Genomic DNA, 21,899 nt, shown 5'->3' on the forward strand with positions numbered 1-21,899 from the left:
AATCCTCTCTAAAGGTTGTCTCTAAAATGACTTCCAATAGAGGTTTGCTGGAAGCTGCTTAGCTGCTGTTGCAATTCTTGGTGCTGGTGGGATGCCAGGCAAGGATGCCCCAATAGTAGAGCCAGAGAGGCTCTACATGTCAATCCTTGAACCAATCAGAAAGCTCAAACATCCTGGATTTAGGGTTGTGGGCTCATATTCATATGGAATTTGTGGCTATTCTTTGCTTTTCAATATGATTTGTGACAGAATTTGTCTCTGCATAATGTCAATATCTTGGTTATTTGGTGATTCAAGAGTTAAACTTGGGTATGGAGAATAAGAGCTTGTGGAGTTGGATTTGGGGCAGGTCATGTCCAATCCAATCCAAGTGGGGTGGGGGGTGTCTTGACATATCAAACTCTTAAAATCTTTGCTGGGGTTGTATTTAAATGTACATTTTGGAGTCCGGACCCAAGGCAAAGAAAAAACACATTTTTGAATGCTTACTACAGGAGGACAGTTGTGGATCCTTTCTAGTGCCGGCTGTCTGGAAAAAGAACAAAATAATTCAAATTTTTTATTCTTTCTTTCAAACAATTCAATTCTTTTGAGCTTCTGTTTGTTTTCAGTTTTGTATCTCCCGGTAATATACATTTCAATGACAATTCAGAATTTGATAAGGATTACCAACAAGAGTTTTGCTAGGGTCAATCACTCACGAGGTGAATGGATTACTCCCAACCAGCTCACAATGCATTAACGGTTGAGAGTAGTCTCACTAGTGCGTGAACGACTAACGTTAATATGAATCATTGCTTCAAAATAAGACCAAACTGAACAAATTATTATATGGTCAACTTTAGTAGCTAATAAGTGATGAGGAAGTGTGTCTGAGAATAGAATAGGCTAACAGAAGAAGAGCCATAACCAACCATTTGGGGTTTTGAAAAAGGTTGGGAATCCCATTGCTCTGTTAGTGGTTAAAAATAAGCAAATGAAAGAAAACAAGAGAAAAATATGGAAAATAAAGATGGGAAGTGTGTTAAAGGAGAAGACAAATAAAAAGTCTCGAGACTCGCAGGCATTGCATCCGGAATTTCCCTTTCCCACCACCAAATGTCGGGTTGTGTGTTGGCTCTTTATGAGGTTGACAATTCTCTCCTTCACTACAATAAAATCTTCTCTATTTTTTTTTTTTTTTTCTGTTTCATTTTACAGAAAACAAAAGAATGTTCAAGAAATTTAATCTTTAACTTTTGAGAAGCAATTGAAAAGTAAGAATAAAAAAATCAAAGAAAAGAAACCCAGGAATCCAGTAAAAGTAGCAGATCAAGTGAAGTACTTAAAAGTGATTCTTTAGCTCCAAGTATTTAGTATTACTCTACTGATCAGAAAAGCTGTTCCAAGTTTTGTTTTCTTTGAGTGAAAGAGAGAGGGAGAGAGAAGATTTGTTTATGCTCTTGGAGTGCAGAAAAGCCAGGTTTTGAGATGTGGGTTGGTCTTGAGTTTAAATTTAATTTTAAAAGGTGGTGAGTTTGAGAAAAATATGTACTTGTTTTCTTGTGCATGCCCCTAAATGTTTGAGTATTTAATTCACTAATAAATTAGGTGGCACTGATGGGTTTACTGTTACTTGACTGCTAGTCCACTGCAGTCAAATGCAGGCATTGCTGGTTATTTTCAGATAATGAATGAAATCTTCACTCAATTAACCCAAGTTGATGATCATTAAGGGGTTAAAGCAAGTCATCAATAGGTACTAATCCTTTAATCATGGTGCTTGACCACAATATTTCCTCTTTTTCTGAAGTTAGGAACTTGGATTAGTGTATAAATGGTCCCAACAAATTAAAGTCTTATAATGATGCTAAATAAAGTGCTTCTCAAGGAAATCTGAGCCCAGGAGAGAAATGATGCATAATTGGCATTGTAAAACCAATAAAACTCATCACCCACTCAAATTTTTTTTTTTTCCTTTTGCAAATAAGAACAAACAACCACAAATTTATAAATCATAGATAAAAGAAAAAAAAAGTAAAGAAATGGATCAGCGCTGGTCCAACAGAAAATGGTCCACACATGGAGTTTTATATTTGGAAATTGGGAGGATTCAAAAAAATCTCAAATACAGTTATTTCTGTCTATAACTTGGCATCATGGACAAGCTTTAAAGGTTGCATAATACCTTCAAAACCCTCCACAAAGCTCCACTTCCAGCAGTAAGCTAAAACTCTTCAAACAGCACAGAGGCTTGTCTTAGCAGCACAGAAGTGATCATGGCCGTTGATCACGTATCCTGTGACCATGCAGACGACGACTACATCGACATGGAAGTGAGCTCGTACTCTGGCTACCTGTGCCACTCCATGAGCTCTCCTCCACACCCCAGAGAGTTTGAGTTTCAAATGTCATCCATTTCCCTAGAGAGAGAGCCTCCCTCAACTTCCCCAGCTGATGAGCTTTTCTACAAAGGAAAGCTACTTCCCCTCCACCTTCCCCCTCGTTTACAAATGGTTGAAAAACTACTGCAAAACTCCACTTCTGCATTTGATAGCCGAAAAGATATGTTCGAAGAATTCTATAGCACACCATTGATGAACACTGCTGCCCCAACTCCAACCGCAACCAGCACTCCATTTGAATCCTGCAACATCTCACCTTCCGAGTCTTGCCAGGTTAGCAGAGAGCTGAACCCAGAAGAGTATATTTTGGAGTATGCAACTGAAGTGAGTGGCTTTATCCATGAAAACCCAAAAAAGTCTTGGACCAGAAAGTTCAAGCAGTCATTACTGGGGTCAAAGCTGAAGGCTTCCCGGGCTTACCTCAAGTCTCTGTTTGGGAAATCTGGTTGCTCAGATGAGAACAGTGCAGCAGCTGCTAAGAGTGCATATGGAGGAATGGTTTTAAAGTCTGAGGATTTAAGTAAATATGTGAAGGCGGCCAAGAAAAATCCATTTGGACAAATTCAGAAAGACAAATGCCGGATGTCTGCTTCCGGCACGAGGAGCTTCAACAAAGACAAGATCATTGAAGATGGTGCTGGTATTCACAGAAGATCATTCTCACTGGCCATCAAACGGCATTCGACAAAGAACTCAACGTCCTCTTCATCATCATCTGGCTCTTCTTCATCTTCATTTTCAAATCATTCAAATGGGACTCAGGAGCTGCAGTTTCTGAAGAGATGCAACAGTGCAAGTTCAGAAATTGAGAGTTCAATTCAGGGGGCAATTGCGCATTGCAAGCAGTCTCAGCAACCACTTCGTTCAAGAAAGACTGTAAGCGAAGTTGGGTTTTACTCAACGTCAGCTTCCAGGATAGCAGCTTGTGAGGACCAAGAGAGACCAGACCTTTGCAGGGGCTGACGGGGCTCTGAGTGAGTAGAGAAAGATGGAGGGTGCGCAAAGTACAAACTTTTGACTTGGGTTAATGATCTGTTTTTTTTTGTTTTTTTGTTTTGGGCTTCTTTGATAAATTTGATAATGGGTATGCTTTGATTCAGTGCATGGCTGTCAGAAATTCTCATGGCAGGAGATCCAGTTAAAGTTTGTTAAAAGCCAAATAGTTCTTCTGTCCTAGACCTAAATTATAATATGAGTAGTTATCAATACAGATCTAGAACCTTCAAATCAGCAAGCATTCAACATTTATTGATTGATTGATGTCTTTTAAATCATCTGCTACTTTCATGGTTTGTAATTATTTTCTAAGACAAGACATCATGTAACCCTCTGAAAGTTGTTTCACTCAGCAAAATCCATTGCTGTAGCTAACAAATTTCTGAACTGATACTTTTAAGACGTCATAATCAAGTGAAGAGGGAAAGAAAAGTTGGGATAAGTAGCACTCTCCAATATAAAAAGAACTTAAGCAATAAAACATATCTTTTACATATGCTCCTGAATCAAGGCGCACCGTACAACTCAATTGAAAGAAAAAAAGTAAGGAAAGGTACACAGTACAAATAAAAAATCTAAATGAATAGTAGAAAACTAAAAATCGTCAGATAACTGTTTGAAAAGAAAATTACGAAGTCTGAATACTAGATAGAGAGAAGGTAGATGACCATCTTCATCATAATTGTGATCCCAAATCGTCCAAGCTTACAGTCTGGGACATAAGAACTCTAATTTCACTTCTGTTTCCAGCTGACAAAGAAGGCACAAGAAAAAAATTATTCTCATCATATACTGATAGCTAATTTAATCCAAGAAACCATATATTCAAATGAGCCGGCATCATTCCCTGATGAATATTTAACTGCAAAGAACCTTAGATTAGGCTAATATCAACATCTTTACGTCGTAGCCAACCATCGAATCACGAGTTTTAAAAAAACCCACCTATCTACCCTTCAGGAGTAGCTAAAAGACACCAGCCTCCATACAAAATGATTCTTGGATTATCTACCCTTCAGGAGTAGCTAAGAGACACCAGCCTCCATACAAAATGATTCTTGGATCAACAAATAAACTATATGTACTCTTACTACATGATATAAAATTGATCCTAAAGCAACAACAACAAAGCAAAAAAAAAAAAAACAAAGAGTTTAGACCCTGCCTTCTTTAAATGCAGGACATTGTGAAAAAAATTACTAAGTTGACAAGAGGAAATAAATATTCAACAATTTAATATAAGAAGATATTTGGAAGTGCAAAAAGAAAGAGCCTTTTGTTGGCTCTTGTTTCCTTCCTCTTTTCTTTTCCCAGATACTCCTAGTGGGCAACATAAACCTTAAATTAAGTGAACATGTCAGCCAAAAATTTGACAGGATTAGAACAAAGGAACGCAATTAAAAAGTTCAATTGATGTTGTTGAGCACTACAGGTTAACAGATATGCACCTAACCACAAACCTTTCTCCCCACCCAAATTTAAATGTTATCAGGGACAAAAGAAGGCAATGGTAGGCCTTGCAGACCAGCTGGATTGTTAAATCAGTTTGCCTTCTTAATAGTTTTAATTTCACATAAGCCGCAACGTTAGCATAGAAAACTAAGGCATCAGCATCCATACCCATTTAGCCTAATAAAGATCAGTACAAAACACATCAATGCGGCAACAATTATTCTATTCTAAATTTCTAACAGAGATCAGTAAAAGATGCATAACTGCATAGACTTTTTAAGTAAAAGTTTTGATTTCACAATTATACAGTGGTAAATTTCTGTGCTTAACTAGTGGTAAATAACTGCACGGATTTTGCCAGAATGCAACAGCTTAGGCGGAGTTCAGGATCCTGTGTCAATAGCATAGACGGGACGCTGACTTTGATCTTGGAAACAATAGTTGAAAGGCCAACTGAAGCGAAAAATGTTTTATTTTCATTTTTATTAATATTTTGGCTTGAACTATGAACAGGCCTTAGGAAGTTGGTGGATTCATCACCAGGCTGTCCCTATAACCTGAGAGGTTTGGATAACAATCCTTGGGCTAGTTTAACTCTGTCTGCTAGCTCAAGCTCTGGATGAAACAATTATTTGACATTTTCTTTCTTCAATCAATCCCTTATCCTTTGTTATGACCAAAAAAAAAAAATCCCTTATCCTTTGTCATATATAAATATGACATACGCAAACATGCAGATTGCTACTCTTCATTTACCTTTTTAAACAGCTAAATAAATCCAAATATCCAAAAAAGCAATAACAAATTCCACTCCAAAACAAAGGTAAACTAGCCTGTCATTGAATATGATCATACAGCTTACTGTCATCTGTACTTAAAGACAATGATATTGTCAATGCATCACAAGTCAAAATCTCTTATCATTCTTCTTGGGATTCTCATCCAACCAAAAACCAAAATATAACACACAAACCAGATGAGGAAGAATTTACATTATAATTTGACAGTGCACTGTAGACCTGTAACTTGTTTGAGAATCAAGTGCCTTGGTCTATCAGCGTCCATCTTCACAGCCATTTGTGGTCCCTCAGATGCATCTTGCCGTTTCCTGAACGCAAATCAATTCAATCATGCACATGAACACACACTCACTTGTGCAACACAAAAAGACATACACAAACATACAAGTAGACAAGTATGTATGGAAGAGTTAAGCAGATTCATTTGCCACACTTACCACTAATTATACAAGACACGACTCAGTTGACTGCAGCTTGATAACAATCTGCCACAAAACAACTATACCAAGTTATCTCTTTCCCACAAAACATTAAAAGCTTAAACAAACTACACACCATGCTATCTCTCTACCACTACAAATTTCAAAACTTGGGCTCACGTAACATGGTGAAATCAATTGCAATCTATACTAATTACTAGAAAGTACTAAATACCTTTGTTTTCTCATTGGCTCCAATATAATCACATAACCGTTTACTTCTATCAAGCACTTTCCCGGCCCAACAAACCTGCCTCGAATTCTCTCCACTAGATTCAACGTCTGTAAATTTTCAAATTCCCATCAAAATCAAAAGTTTTTCCTGATTGTAATATCATAATTAAAAAACTACAAAAGGGTTACCTGCTAACAGCTTCCGAAACTGAGGAACCGAGTTGAGCTCTCTCTCTAAGGCTTGTACATGGTTTTTCAGCACATGATAAGACAAAGGCCTATTGTGAACAACCTGATCCTGTTATGAAAATCCATACTTTATCAATGGGTTTTCGTTTTCGAGAACAATTCAACCTCAAAGCGTTTGCTTTACCTTTGAAGCATAGGATTTGGCTTCAGATAAAGCTCTAAGGAGAGAAACGGCTGCATTTTAGTAATGAACAAGTAAGTGAGTGAGTCTGAGATCGACGCTTAAGCTTTGTGTTAGCGATTTTTTTTAGCGAAATGGTTAGTCTTTGAACCTTTTGCGTCGCCATGGAGAGGTTCCAAATGAGGTTCGAGCTCGAAAACCAGGCGGTCGATCCTGGATTGAAGATCGGAAATTCGCGAGATTTCGAGGGCAATTTCTTCAATTGGTGACGTGGTTGAACAGTCGTAGAGGAACTCCTTTTGGTCGGAGCCGTCGCCGTGCTTCACGTGGATTCGAACCATTTTCAGCTGAGAACGGCGGGAGCGCGCGACTTTAAGACGTCGTCGTTTGTGCGCCTCTTTCCTCTGTTTTAGTAGTCACTTTTGTTGACTTGTTGGACTTATTTTTTCTGTCGTCATTGTGGATTTTTTTATTTCTTTAATTACTCATGATTTCTTTAATTACCCAATTTTTATTTTTTAATACAAGCATAAAGACGGAATTCTAACTATGGACCTTAAGTGCATCCTCTTAACTATCGAGCTATAAGTCTCTTGCCTAAACTCAATTTTTAAAATTTTACCACTCAAAGGGAGTTCAAGCACTATTCAAAAAAGGTAAAGGACCCACTAGTATAGTGGCTTGAAGAAATTGCTCCCACAGACAAAGCCCTAAGGTTGAATTCTAGCATCAATATAGTGTATAAAAATTTAGTATATTATCGCCCCTCTCAATAGGAAAACTCCTTTTTTTTTTTTTAAAAGCATTATTTAGGAAGGGATTTCGAATAGCTATATTTCTATATCTTGAAAGAAAAAAATTAAGGCAAAAACGCAAAAGTCTTTAATGGACCTTAAACTATTAGCAGTTCTCGTAAAATGACATTTTTAAAAATAAAAGCAAAAATCCCAAATATATATACAAGACTAATCTAGCAAAAGACACCACCTCGCTGTTAAAACAAGGGGAGACCTATTTGAGATATGTTTACAGTACAAGTGGAGTTTGCAAATGTAGTACCAACAAGAAGAAGCAGAGAATAAGTGGGACAAACAAATATATTGCTGTTATTCAACATCCATTGTTTTAGCGTTTCTACTCTCTACAATCCTTCACAAACTTTGCAAAGGGTGAAAATTTCACACATCAAATTCAAAGGGCATAAATTCGATCGATTTCCGAATTGGAATAGTCAGAGGGCATCCATGAGTTGGAACCGCTCCTCCTTGCATGCTTCTCCTTCTTCCTCATGGAACGAATCCGCTTCGACTTTACCACATAATATGTCATGGTGCCAAGAACTGCGGCCATTATCATTCCCCCAACAATTGTTACTAGAATTGCAGCCCACTTATGGTGCCGCCCTACCACTATGTAAGAGGAGGCCATGAAAGCCACTGAAGTGCACACGGAAGCCAGCCACATCAACTTATTGATTATCTCCACCACCCGTTTCTCCGCTTTTGTCTCCCCTCTGACCAAGGTAATTTGAACAACCACAACAGCCAACGACGTAAAGAGAGCAATGGCATTGAAAATGAAGAATATTTTGAAAGGAGGACTCTTCACTACCACAGCTGTCCCATTGTCATTATCACCACCTGGCACAGTAAAGATAGCTGCAAAGGCAACTGTTGCAAATAGAACAGCCACCACAGTGACTGAGTTGGTGGCATTGTTGATTCCTTCCCTGTGGAGCTTTCTGAGTTCTTTGGAAATATTGTGAACATTTTTATTGGTTTTCTTTGTTTGTTCAAGCTGGATATGAACATCGTTCTTGATCTGAGTCACTGTTTTTCTCAATTCATCCCTTGGTTGGTTCAGTTCATTAGCCTTGACAGCACCGTAGCGATAAAGGCAACCCCTTATTTCTGAGGATTCTTCAGAAGGTGGAAGTGCTTCAGCAATGTCAAGAGCCGTTTTGGTCTCCCTGTTCAGTGCATTAACATTGCTGTCTGGAAGGAGTAACAACTCATTCACTATCTGCAAGGAAAGAAAAAAAACCATTACAGATAGATCTATAATTGTAATGGAGATGCGAAAGCATGAAAGCAAGAACTGACCGCTATGCTAGTTCAGCTTGAACCAAAGCTAAAAAGAAGTGCAGAAAATACAATAAAGGTCCCTAAACCCAATTTTTCAGAGAAACAACGTGAATACTGATGACAATTTTTAGTCACCTTAACTATTCTGGTCACACCAGACTAGCTAATATGAACTCATAGTTCATCCCAATTATATTAACACATACAAATCAAGTTATATCACAAAAGGAAATTGCCAAAGAAGAATAGCTCATATTGTAGCAACCATGTGCAAGGATCACTCGGCTGAAGAAAGGATTTTACAAATGGCAAAAGAGTAAATCTAAAAGAAAGGGAAAAAAGCAGTATACACACTAGCAGATACATAATTTTCCTTACATACTAGAAACCGACAATCTTTTTTGAATCAACACAATATCAAGGATATATGTTATTGCTTTCTGCATCCACTAGAAGAAGGGTATATAACTATTCGGAATCAAACTATTCCTATCAGCCTATAAAAATAAAATATTGAAAAAAACTTTCCCTTCCATGAACCATGCTGCCAAAAAGTATCATGGTATAAGTTTAAAAATAAAACTTAGCCTGAGATCTGCAAAACTACTAAGGCTTCATAATATGCAATCACTTAAAGCATCATTGACTCACAGCCACTGTTACTATATTAAAGAAATTGGAATTCACAACCACATACCATTCAAAAGATACATCAGTAAAGATGAGTAACCCAGATATAAAGTACCTCTGCTCGCTTTTTCCTGGTGGCTACATGCAATGCTGTGTTACCAAATTTATCGGGAAGCATAACAATTGCAGAGTCTGCCTCAAGAAGCAATTTCACCACCTCACAGTTTGTCCCCTTTACAGCCATATGCAATGCAGTTTGCCCTTTCTTGTCAGTTCTTCGTGCTAATTGTGGATCCTTACTCAGCAATGCTCCTACAATCTCCACATGCCCCCCTCTCGCAGCTAGATGCAATGCATTCTTCCCATTTGATTTAGAAATCTCCAACAAGGTACAATCCTTTGACAGCAGCTCATCAACTACCGCTATATGCCCTCTTTGAGCTGCAGATATAAGTGGGGTTGCATTCGACGGGCCAATTGTTTTGCTTAGCCCAGGGTCATGATCTAGTAGTACCTGGACGATGGCTGCAAGAAAAGTGGGAGTATGAATGTATTGTCCAACGGCACAGTAGCATTCAGACCATGGAAGCTCTAACTTTCATTTTACTCGGACTAGAAAGAAATCATTATGTGAGTATAGACAAAGAACCAGGGCAGAAGCAACTAGTAAAGGTATCAGAAGGTTTAGGAAAACCAGTGTTAAAGTCTGTCCAACGGAACCAGGAGACAATTGTCATATGGCAAAGTTAACACGTGTGTGTTGTCCACACAAGGACATAGTTTATAATACACCATAATCTTGAATGCTCCACTCTCTATAAATGAATATCTCAAAAAATTGATAGCCTGTATTGTTGATGAGAAAATAAGAGCAGTGGCAAATATTTTATGCAGTAAACACTTGGATACTCCATCAATCAAAATTGATCATTCTTTCAAATCATAAAACTTGCAAACTAAATAATCAGTACTTCCTATTTCCAGTGCAGCTTTGCTCATACGATATACACTCTATTGCCCATTATATTAAATAACTATAAAAACAAGAGAAATGACATAGCCAGATCCCAACATTTCCAAAAAGCAAACTCTAATCCTAATAACCCTCTTGCAATCTTCACCACAACAAAAGTTCCACAGATACCCAAATTCACAAACCAAATAATTAAAATTAGATAAGGAGTTCAAAATCCAAAAGAGCATAAAAGCTTAAGATCATTACCATGGTGTCCTTGACATGCAGCTATATGCAAGGGATCAAACCCCGAGCGGTTCTTCTTCGTAACGCTGTCCTTATTTGAATACTTCAACAGTTCCTTAACAACATCAAGATGCCCTCTATCAGCGGCCGTGAACAAGGCAGTCTCCCCCAGCTCATTCACCTCATTCACCACCGCCGCACGGACCTCAGCCACCTCCGAATCAAACTCGGCCCCACTGACGGTCCCCACCATCTGCGAATCGATATCACCGAGAATCTTCTTTACGGCGGCTAGATCGGCGCGCTGAGCAGCCAAGTGGAGCTCGGTGTCGTTGTGGCGCCCCGTGACCTGCTTCACGTACTTCTTCTTTCCCGCCTGGTCCATGCGCTTGCCGGAGTTGGACAGAACCAACGCCGGTGCCGATGCCGTCGCCGACGGCGATGGAGATGGCGATGGCGAAGGCGAAGGAGAAGGCTCGGCCAGAGGGTTTTGGTTCTTTGTTGGAGTCATCAGACCTTTCTCTAAGTCCCTATCACCTCCTACAAGTTCAATAATCACAAAATTGAAAGTTACAAAACCTGTTCGGTTCAGAGGAAAGGAAGAACTCTCCAGGAAAATTAAAAAAGGTAGCTGATTTTGGAAATGAAATTATGCATGTGGGCAAAGTGACAGGCACCTGACAAGTTGTTGATTGTTAATCCATTTGAGTATTTAATTTCTTAGTTTATTCATTTATTTTGAGAGCTCTAGCTACAGAGAATCTTTTTTTCTTTCTTCGTATCAAATTAATTGGAAATTAAAAAATACGTATGTGTACAGAAAGAGAGGAAGAGCAGAGTACCTTGTTCAATTGAGGTCGCCATGGGAGACTCTGAAAGTGGAGAAAGGAAAAGGCTACGAGTTCATTCAGAGTTGAGCTGTGGAATCTGAGATTGAAGCAGTGGAGCAGAGAAGAGGGAAGAAAATTAGAGGAATAGAGCAGAGAGATAGAAGACAATAATATCACAACGAATGAGGAAGGCGCTAGGAAAAGGAGTGGCTGGCTGACTTTTTTGGACTTTTGTTTTGTTTTCCAGTTTTACTCTCCGACTTTGCACGTTATGATCACTCATTTAGAAATAAACTACCTTCACTCTTTTTTTTCCTCAATGGGTTAGAGATCTTAAGGGGAAGAGAGAAAAAAGAGAAGGCGAATGCCTTGTCATATCAGCATTTTCATGCTTTAAGAAAAAAGACAAATGAGTAAGCAAAATATACATACTCTTCCCAACAAGATAATATTGCATACTTCAAAGTGAAGACGTGTATCGGGCTCTACTTGATTTTTATAATAAAGTATTATCTCTATTCTCTACTCTCTTACCGACTTTCTATAAAATATAATAGTAAATGTAAAATATAAAAATAATTAATATAACAATAGTTTGTAGATTTGCATTGCATGTCCCTTTAAAGTGACCAACTTTTTTCGTGACCTCTTTCTTTAGAAATACTTAAAGGAACAAAAGGTTAAGATTCGTAGCATATACATGCGTAACACACTTGCACACTAACACTTTATACTAAACTTTAAAAAAAATGATTATAGTTGAAATGGTTGAAAATATTTATTCACAAAACTTTGGTCTTGTCTTATGTTCGATTGTCCCTTTTCTTATTTGTTTGTATTAAGAAAGAAACTTCAAAACAAATGACACTCCCGACTGCATGTGGAACTAACAACGTCTGCGACCTTTGGAAACAAGATAGGAGAATGACAAATGTGTCTTGATTTCTTGAGCACGTGTCTATGACTTCCACCACTAGTGCGTGAACTTTATTTAGTACAAAGGAAAAAAAGGGTTGGAATGTTTGGATGCTTATATAGACAAGGAAGCTTCACGGATATTAGCAAGTCTGAGTTTGATTCATCTTCAGCTTGACTAACAAAGTTAGGATCCCTTTTTAAGCTTTTGCTAGATTTTCCTCGAAATTTTGGAGTTTAGAGTCTTAAATTTCTGAAACTTATCCATTACTAGGATGAGGGGCTCCTTCCTCGAACTTGTATACAGACCTACTCATTAAACCTCTTCTTCAATACAAGCAAGAACTTCCATACCTAACTCTTGACTAAGAGTTTTTTTTTTTTTTTAAAAGGATTTTTTTTATTAAGAGGGGCGATAGTATATTAAACTCACACACACTACACAGATACTAGGACTTGAATTCAAAATCTTATCTGAAAAAATAAATACTTAAAACCACTACTAGTTATGTCATTGGGCTTGGGCTTCCTCTGCCGCAAGGCTATATATGGTTGTGGGACTTAAAGAGGCCCGCTATGTTAGGGATCCAATGGATAACAGATACTGGATTTTATCCGCATGTTTCTTGCCCTGATTCTAAAGAATTTCGGAATTTAATGACTAAATTATAGGGGCACCCACAGAGGTGCGCCCCTCCAAAAATAGGCGTATGCCATTTAAAGCGACGAGCACACGGTATTCTTTAGTAAAAGGCGAAAGAATAGTTCGCTTTGTGCTCAACGCATGGCTCCGTGATTTGGAACCTCACATGCTGCTTTGCTTTATTCTACAGAGACTACCTAATTCTTGCTCTCCTGTCGATGTGGGAGTCGTAGCGCTATCGCTCATGGCTCTCTCATACTTTTACGTCGAATATCAACATTTTTTATATTGAGAAGCAATTTCAACTTTGGGCTTAAACACTTCGGATTCAAAGCCCGTACTTCCCAGTGGTTCACTTTACTTTCATAGATAAGCATTTCAGAGAAGATAGGAGGGCGACCAAATTATTGTGGTTTCAGTTCACCACTCCATGACCTCCACATGTATGTATGAACTTATTTTACATCAAGGAAAACGTCTGGAATTTTTGGCTGTTGATAGAGCCATATAAAGAAGCTATATGGACATTAGTAGGTGTGAAATTTATTCATCTTTACCATCGAACTTAATGTCCCTCCTTACCTATATTTATTTTCCTCATAATTTTAGGTGGTTGCCTTGGATATTGTTTAATTATTCACAACAATTGTGAGTCATTGATGCATTGTGAATCATACTTTCTCATGTACAGTTATATTTTTAAGACCACTTTTGCCGACAAAGAAAAAATTATGATTTGATATGATGTCAAATGTCGTGTATCACATGATCTTGTATCCCCTCTCAAATTAATTTTTTCTTTGATATGATGTCAAATGTCGTGTATCACCTGATCTTGTATCCCCTCTCAGATTTTCAATTTTTCAATTTTTCCACAGAACCCCCTGAGAGGTTTCAGATATTAGAATAAAAATAGAAAATAAAGTTACTTTATTTTGTAGGTAAAAATAAAGTAATAGAATAAAAACATTTAATTGAATTGTAAGGGTCACCTACAGAGGTGCACCCATCAAAAAATAGGCGTATGCCATTTGAAGCGAGGAGCACACGGTATTCTTTAGTAAAAGGCGAAAGAATAGTTCGCTTTGTGCTCAGCGCATGGCTCCGTGATTTGGACCCTCACATGCTGCTTTGCTTTGTTCTACAGAGACTACCCACTTCTTGCTCTCTTGTCGATGTGGGAGCTGTAGCGCTGTCGCTCAAGGCTCACACTCTCATACTTAGGGAGAAGCAATTTCAACTTTGGGCTTAAACAAGTCGGATTCAAAGTAAATGGTGATTTACTTTACTTGCATAGATGTGTCTTCGAAAGAAGATAGGAGACAACCAAGGTGGTTGGTGTGAGTGGTTCGGCACTCTCATTCCTTAAGAGAGGTCAGGGGTTCGATCCCTGCTCTCGTACGGAGTCACCACTTTAGCCAACACTTTACCCCTTACAGGCCGACCCGGTATGAGTAAGGATTAGTCTAGGTTGTGGTTAAGGCTTAAAGGTGCCACCCATAATTGGGGCCCATCCAGGACCACCTCATGGTTCAGACAAAAAAAAAAAAAAAGATAGGAGACTGACAAATTATTGTGGCTTTAGTCCACCACTCCATGACTTTCCTCCACAGATATGTATGAACTTATTATGCATCAAGAAAAAGGTAAGGAATATTTGGTTGTTGATTCCGAAGTGTTTAAGCCATAAGAGCTTCACGGACATTAGTAACTGTAAATTTGATTCCTCTTGACCATCGAACTTAAGAACCCTTTTTTCCTAGACTTTTTCCTCGCAATTTGGGTTGTTGCCTTGGATATTAAAACTAATCTTTTACCAGTTGGTTGTGTTCCTTCCTCGAACATGAATCTGTTGTTGTTATTTACAAGAAAGTTGTGAATAATTGTGAGTCATTGATGCGTTGTGGGTCAGTCGCACATATCAGTCACACATGTGCTAGTAAAATGATATTAGCAAAATCTTATATTTTTAAGTGCACTTTTGCCAACATAAAAAATGATGTGATTTGATATGATGTCAAGCTATACAAAGTTTAGAGGCAACAATATTGTCCTGCATAATAAAATGCAATATTCCAAGCTATGCATCATTGTGGTAATTAAGGTCTAAAATATCGAGGGTTTTGGAAAAATCGGTGGTCCAAAAATACTGAAATATTGATGGAAATATCGGGAAAGTATCAATATTGGTAAAAATTGAATACAAACCACGGAAACAAAAACTTGGAAATTTTGATTAAAACTTTAGAGGATGTTTATTTAGTCAAATATCTATTATTTTACCACAAAAAATTGGAAGGAAATGCATTGCTTTGTGGGTTTGACTTGATTTAAGTTTTATATAGCGAATTCACAAACACTGTGAGTGTAGAAAATATGTAGTAATTAATGAAAGAAGATTAAACACACCATAATCATTTATTTATAATGATTTACTATAATATTTTACACTTTATATATTGCATAGTAACATACACAAGTGACTTAGTACCGTATAGAGTTCCTATGAGGTTCAAAATTTTCACTGTCTTTAGTATCTCTAGCTATGTGCAGAGTACAGATACTGTGAAGAGTAGTTATCAAATGATAAATTCCCAAAATTGTTTTGCATATAATTGTTAACATGTCACCCATATAGATTTGAAATTGGTTGACGTTTCCCATAAGCAAAATCATTTGAAGATTGGGTCTCAGATTCTTTCTATGAGCATCTCGATTCCATCCCAAAGGCATGGGATATGAAGGGTAAGAAAATGGTTGGTTTGGCGTATAACAAAGTCATCGACAGTGTGGTGGATAAGGCGTTGGAGGAAGAATGGAAGTGGCAAAGGTTCGAATCCCCATGTGCGCACGCATATAAGCCTTTTAATTATTTTTTCTATTCCATGTCCACGATAATATCGTGATATATTGACCAAATGCTGATGATAATTGAAGGATATTATTGAAGCCGAAATTTCCCTGATATTATTGATATTTATACGATAAGTACATGGATATGTTCCCAAATATCCCCCTTCACAAAAAATGATAACATCCCCGATATTTCAGACCTTGGTCGTGATCATCATTAGCTGTTTCAAAAGATACGGATATGAAATTATAGCTATACAGTAGCCAGTGAGCTTGGATGTATTATGCCCCCAGCCCAAAAGCTTTGTTATGTAAATCATATAACTAGGTTTTTTTCTTTAAAACACTATTAAAACAACTGATCACAGAAGAATATGTTGTGGAGGTAGAGTTGCTAGATCTAAGATGAATCTTTTATTATTGGGTGTTGTGAGATCATGTGGGATGTTGGAGGTGATGTGGACTTTTTTGGCCGGGTAGATGTTGAGCGGTAAGACCCTTTCACTTTTGGTGCTTCTACTTTCATGTTCAAGCAGAATATGTTGTTCTCATGATCTCTCTAATGCATTGGTGGTGCAAGAACTCTTCTTGATCATCTATATGTTAACTCTCAATGAGTTAGGCTTCATTTGTAATGTTTATCCCTCAATATCTTGCTAGATGTATTTTTCCAAATTTATTGTATGCAAGAACCTCCGTTTGGGGTGTATTCTTCTTGTACATCTCTTTTATTTGCCCTATTTTAATGAAATTCTACTTGTTTTAACAAAAACACATAAGCGACCACCAAAGAAGGACAAGGATTTACAAGTATATTTAATGAAGTGTCCCAACTTCCGACTAACAGGAAAGTCTGGCCTAAATTTTTTTACAAAAATATGTTACAGTAAGTTTTTTGGGGGCGGTCAACTCAATTATTACAATTATTTAAATCTGTATCAATGGTAAAAATTCTCCATTTCAACTATAACTTTTACTTGAATTATAAGGGGCACCCACAGAGGTGCGCCCCTCCAAAAATAGGCGTATGCCATTTAAAGCGACGAGCACACGGTATTCTTTAGTAAAAGGCGAAAGAATAGTTCGCTTTGTGCTCAACGCATGGCTCCGTAACTTTAGATATAAGACACTGCTTTGATATATACTAACTACCCTGCATTGTTTTAGCTACGCATGTCGATGTGGGACTTGTAGTGGCTTGTGCTTTTGACTTATATTGCGGTCAACATACTAAAACTTAACTCAGCAAAGACCAAAACAGCGTTTCAGGATCTCCCCTTGATTGTATTTCAGGCCATTCCTCCACAACTCTGTTGGTATATTCTCAGCATCATGACGACTCATTTTCTTTTGCTCCACTTTCAAGTTCAGCTGCTTCTCTTTGATGCCCTGTAGTTTGATTTGTATTTCTTTATATTTTCACTCTTCAAACTTTGCTCATATCAAGTTTGATTAGCCCCTTTTCAGTTCCTAGCCAAGTTTCAAGAAGAACCCATTGCCAGAAAACTCTTATTTTTCTCTTTTTGCGTTTTTGATATTTGGGCGTTTGCTTTAAGTCGTCTTCATCAGGCTGTTTTTTTTTTTTTTTTTTTTCATGACCCCGTTGTTTTACTGCTACACACACATTGTTTAGGCTCCAAAAATGTATCGAATGAGTTGGCCAATGCTATCCTTACCATCAGAAGGTAAATCAGTAAAAGCCCACATAACATCCAGTAAACAAAGCACTTCTCAAATAAATCAACACTGTTGTTTTTAAAGAAATTTACAAGACAATAATGTATGAACAAATCAGTGCTTGGCATTAATTTTGGTTTTGGAAGAGGTATGGCAACTTGGCAAGTGTAGATATGGAGTATCACTCCCTCTCAATGATTTGAATACTTGTCTCAAAGCTTATCTCCAATTAATGCTCAGTCATGGCTTGCCATACTGTTTATTATTGGTTGTTCCTCTGTCTGACTATATTTACTTGTTCATCAAAATGAGTACCTATTATTTGAGCCCCCTTTCTTTAAAAAAAAATCAAAACCCCTCTTCTCTGATCTCTCACACACACAGCAAGGACCATGGAATTCTTCATGGCAATGTGTTTGCTTACTCTTTTCTTTGGCTTGTCTTGGCTCTATAAGTTTGTTCTCTGAAGGAGAGACCAGTCGTGCTATCTGCTGGCCTATGAGTGCTACAAGGCCCCAGAGGACATGAAGCTCCACACTGATTCATGCGTAAAAATTGTTACGTGGAACAAGAATCTGGGATTGGAGGAATTCAGGTTTCTCTTGAAAACTGTTGTCAATTCCGGCATTGGTGAGCAAACTTACTGCCCACGAAACATCATTGAAGGTCGAAATTCAACCCAGGCAGATGAGCTTTGTGAGATGGATGGTATCATATTTGACACACTTGACAAGCTTTTTGCCAGGCCTACTTCAATTTCTCCGTCACAAATCTACATTCTAGTTGTCAATGTGTCATTGTTCTCCCCTGCACCCTCTCTAACATCTCGTATAATAAATCGTTACAAGATGAGGGAGGACACTAAGACCTTCAACCTCTCAGGAATGGGATGCAGTGCCAGTCTCATTTCTATTGATGTTGTACAAAACTTGTTCAAGTCATACAAAAACGCAAATGCACTTGTTGTAAGCACAGAATCCATAGGTCCTAACTGGTATTGTGGCAAAGAAAAGTCCATGATGATCACAAATTGTCTGTTCCGCTTGGGAGGGTGTTCGATGCTGTTCACAAACAACAGAGGCCTAAAGCACCAAGCCATGTTGAAGTTAAAGCATTTGGTGCGAACCCACATTGGCTCCAGTGATGAAGCTTATAATTGTTGCATACAAGTAGAAGATGAGAGTGGAAGCAGCTGGGGGAGATGGTGTGAAACTGAATCTTAAGACTGGGATTGAGCACTTTTGCATTCATCCTGGTGGCAGAGCAATCATAGATGGAATTGGTAAGAGCTTGGGGCTAAGTGGTTATGATGTGGAACCATCTAGAATGGCACTTCACAGGTTTAGCAACACATCAACTGCTGGGTTTTGGTATGCTTTGGGATACATGGAGGCCAAGAAGAGGCTCAAGAAGGGCAACAGAATTCTGATGAGCGGATTTGGAGCAGGTTTTAAGTGCAACAATATTGTGTGGGAACTGGAAGTGCTCAAGGACTTGGACGATGCCAATGTTTGGAAAGACTGCATAAACAGCTACCCTCCTAATACCCTAGTCAATCCCTTGATGGAGAAGTATCTCAGATACTATAAGAATGTGTAATAAAAGATGGGACTTGGTTAACATTAATTCAACATCTGGGCATATCGTTTTTTTTTCATAAATACCAGACATGGTATTAATAATTTCATGATTGAATTGTTAGGGGCACCTACAGAGGTGCAACCCCTTCAAAAATAGGCGTATGCCATTTAAAGCGACGAGCACACGGTATTCTTTAGTAAAAGGCGAAAGAATAGTTCGCTTTGTGCTCAACGCATGGCTCCGTGGTTCGATAGATGGCAGCTGCTTTATTATATATGAGGGAGACCAGCTAGTTCTTGCTCTTCTCGTCGAAGTGGGACTAGTATTGTTGCTTGCCCAAGGCCTCTCTCTGCCTCTGGGGTTTTTGGCATATATAGTATTATTAGACTTGCAAGATCGGTATATCAAGCTTGAACATACAAATTTCGTGAGCAACTTGTATTTTGTTATGAAATAGTTCGAGTTTGGTTCATCTTTCTCCTACTTTGCTCATGAAGTTTAAACTTTTATATGTTCAGTAATCAATTACATTCAATTTATATATATATTGGACATGAAGAATGAAGACCATTTAAGTCAAGCAAAATCTTAAAGCTTAGCTTAGCACAAGCTCGTCCTAGAAAACAAGTTAACTCAAGTCATGATGGCCTTTTCAAAAAGTTGAATCACTGAAAAGCACATATGATGTCAAAAGTGTTGTTTTTTCATAAATTCAAGACAATGAAAAAGTGAAGATAAATAAATATGTACTATATCCTTGTAAATGGATCGAATTTAGATCATATTCGAATTATCAGATTGAATTTATAAATTTATATTCGGCACGTATCGAATTTAAATCGGGTCGAATTATTAGATTGAGAATTTTAGTCCATCTCCCATTAATTATATAGGATTATAAACTCCTATCTATCCACATGTACCTAATATATATCACTCAATCTTATCAATAATTTTGGCAGAAAAAAAAATAAATTCTTATCAATAATTGAGTGGGGTGGGTGGGGAAGCTGCGACCATTTATACTGTGCGTTCGATCATGGCTTACCAAACCATTTATTAGAGCTTGACTTGTGCATACTGCCTAACTATACTTCTTAATGAATCCCTGCTTTTTATACATATCTGGTATTGTTTCCCTCTTTTCGGCCGAGTAGGCCGATTGAAGGAGTTTTTGGTCCTTCTTCTTTTGGATGCGGGGCGTGCCACCACCAAGCCCCGAATTTGGGCTTGAATGGAATGTGAGTAGATGGATGTGTTGCGCTTCTAACTTCTGATCAAACGATTGATCGGCCAAGCAAGGAACCTCCTCTTGGCCTAGGTTCTTTCACTTCCTCGGGCTCGAGGATGGTCAGGTTTCGTACGGATGTTTTTATGATTTTTAAGGTTTTAAGTAAAAATAATGCAATTAAACTAAATGTGCGTATAAACGTAAAGACAAGAATTGAGGTGCGATAAAATAAATCAAAGCGATAAATAAAGCGAGAATGAAAATAAAAGCGATAAGAACAATAAGAACGATAAAATAGAATAGACTTGAAATTGAATTTAATTGAAGTGCGATAACAATGAAAAGCAAAGCAATGGAAATAAACTTGAATCTAAATGACATGAAAATATAAATTGAACAAGAATTGAAACTTACACTAGGAAAAGGAAGAACTCGCTACACTAGGTGCTTGAAAATAAAATCCTAAGTCTAGGAAAAGAAAAGTGCGAGACGAAAGATAGGTTTGTCTGTTTGATGTTCTGTCTTTGTGTCTTCACTTGGTGATGTTTATATAGGGCACTCGTCAGCCCATGGGCTGGCCATTGACTGGCCAATGTCAACTCTTCTTAAAGATCTTTCCTTTTGAAGCCCTCCTAAATCCGTGGGATTGCATTGATTGAGATATTCTGACATGCTTGATTCTTCCTTGCTTTGGAACTTTCGGATTTATCAAACTCATTGATTTCTTTCCTTGTGATGCTTCCGTTACGTGCATATGATCCTCCGAAAATCTGGGCTTGAATTGGTGGCTTAAACTTGGGCCTCCGATTTCTCTTATATTGCCACCCATATAATATACATTAAATTCCAAATATATATAAGCCTAAAATGGGATGAATAAGGCTTAAACTTGGGAGCTGGCCGCACATGCGTATTCATCTACTTATATATACTTATATATATATATATATATATATATAATATTATATTATCACAATATATGAGATGGAGGGCTTAAGCTTGGGAGCTGGCCGTACATGCAACAACAATTGCATTTATATATATATAATATCAATACAATATTAGATAAAGGAAGTTCAATAAAGCCCCGGCCGCATGTTTTGAAGTTCCAGCCCCACTTATTTGAATATATATATATATATATATAATAATACAACTAAACTTTCCAACTCAAACAAATCCTTTAGCCCAATTTGCAAATAACCTAGATGCCCCAAACGTGGCCATTTCCACACTTTAGTCTAAAAACCTTCGGCCGCATCTTCCTCTCAATATACTTCGGCCGCATGTCCCTTGGAAAAACCCCCGGCCGCACTCTAGCCATACTTCGCACACACTTGGCCGCCTTCAATCTCCAACCACGCTTGAAATAAAATCCGGCCTCGATTGAGCAAGGCCCGACCGCACCTGGTTGCCCAGCTCCGTACCCGGCCGTGCCTTCCAGCAGACCCGGCCGCAACTTGCGAGCCCAAGCTCCTTCGACCGCGCCCAACCATGTTCGCACGTAGCCCGGCCGCATTCAAAACCTCAAGCTATTTTGGCTGCTTCCTACTAGCCTTCAAGCTTCGGCCGTAGCTCCGCAACTCAAGTACCCGGCCG

The 21,899-nt window shown here is 38.1% G+C and overlaps 3 protein-coding genes, 4 non-coding genes and 1 pseudogene across 8 annotated transcripts; 2 read left to right on the forward strand and 6 right to left on the reverse strand.

Moving 5' to 3' along the window:
- The first annotated feature begins 2,154 nt into the window (after window positions 1-2,154).
- MAKR4 (membrane-associated kinase regulator) lies at window positions 2,155-3,535 on the forward strand. Its single transcript, XM_021958201.2, has one exon. It carries the CDS (start codon window positions 2,259-2,261, stop codon window positions 3,345-3,347), a length of 1,089 nt encoding a protein of 362 aa, XP_021813893.2. The 5' UTR covers window positions 2,155-2,258; the 3' UTR covers window positions 3,348-3,535.
- Window positions 3,536-3,887: 352 nt separating this feature from the next.
- On the reverse strand, window positions 3,888-7,083 carry LOC110756704 (uncharacterized). Of its 2 annotated transcripts, XR_015833578.1 has the most exons (7): window positions 6,807-7,083; window positions 6,659-6,708; window positions 6,475-6,583; window positions 6,287-6,393; window positions 6,070-6,117; window positions 5,825-5,940; window positions 3,888-4,130 (listed from the first exon to the last, which is right to left on the reverse strand). XR_015833578.1 is itself a non-coding variant. In XM_088248164.1 (6 exons), exons 1-5 carry the CDS (start codon window positions 6,994-6,996, stop codon window positions 6,076-6,078), a joined length of 498 nt encoding a protein of 165 aa, XP_088104290.1. In that variant the 5' UTR covers window positions 6,997-7,083; the 3' UTR covers window positions 5,618-5,940; window positions 6,070-6,075. The 2 variants fall into 2 exon arrangements, 1 of the variants encoding a protein (XP_088104290.1); XM_088248164.1 differs by lacking the exon at window positions 3,888-4,130 and having other exon boundaries at window positions 5,618-5,940.
- A 651-nt stretch (window positions 7,084-7,734) lies between these two features.
- On the reverse strand, window positions 7,735-11,672 carry ITN1 (Ankyrin repeat family protein). The gene is made up of 4 exons (XM_088248959.1): window positions 11,413-11,672; window positions 10,592-11,110; window positions 9,485-9,894; window positions 7,735-8,677 (listed from the first exon to the last, which is right to left on the reverse strand). Exons 1-4 carry the CDS (start codon window positions 11,432-11,434, stop codon window positions 7,847-7,849), a joined length of 1,782 nt encoding a protein of 593 aa, XP_088105085.1. The 5' UTR covers window positions 11,435-11,672; the 3' UTR covers window positions 7,735-7,846.
- Window positions 11,673-12,988: 1,316 nt separating this feature from the next.
- Window positions 12,989-13,105, reverse strand: LOC148296989 (U5 spliceosomal RNA). The gene has a single exon (XR_015834248.1). It is a non-coding gene; the product is annotated as a U5 spliceosomal RNA (small nuclear RNA).
- An 840-nt stretch (window positions 13,106-13,945) lies between these two features.
- Window positions 13,946-14,062, reverse strand: LOC148296990 (U5 spliceosomal RNA). Its single transcript, XR_015834255.1, has one exon. It is a non-coding gene; the product is annotated as a U5 spliceosomal RNA (small nuclear RNA).
- A 2,739-nt stretch (window positions 14,063-16,801) lies between these two features.
- On the reverse strand, window positions 16,802-16,918 carry LOC148296991 (U5 spliceosomal RNA). The gene has a single exon (XR_015834249.1). It is a non-coding gene; the product is annotated as a U5 spliceosomal RNA (small nuclear RNA).
- Window positions 16,919-17,733: 815 nt separating this feature from the next.
- LOC148296992 (3-ketoacyl-CoA synthase 19 pseudogene) lies at window positions 17,734-19,119 on the forward strand (annotated as a pseudogene).
- A 72-nt stretch (window positions 19,120-19,191) lies between these two features.
- On the reverse strand, window positions 19,192-19,309 carry LOC148296993 (U5 spliceosomal RNA). The gene has a single exon (XR_015834251.1). It is a non-coding gene; the product is annotated as a U5 spliceosomal RNA (small nuclear RNA).
- Window positions 19,310-21,899: the final 2,590 nt, after the last annotated feature.

Source organism: Prunus avium, chromosome 2 (assembly GCF_965620075.1).
Source record: "Prunus avium chromosome 2, drPruAviu1.hap1.1, whole genome shotgun sequence".
In the NCBI taxonomy this organism is placed as follows: domain Eukaryota; kingdom Viridiplantae; phylum Streptophyta; class Magnoliopsida; order Rosales; family Rosaceae; genus Prunus; species Prunus avium.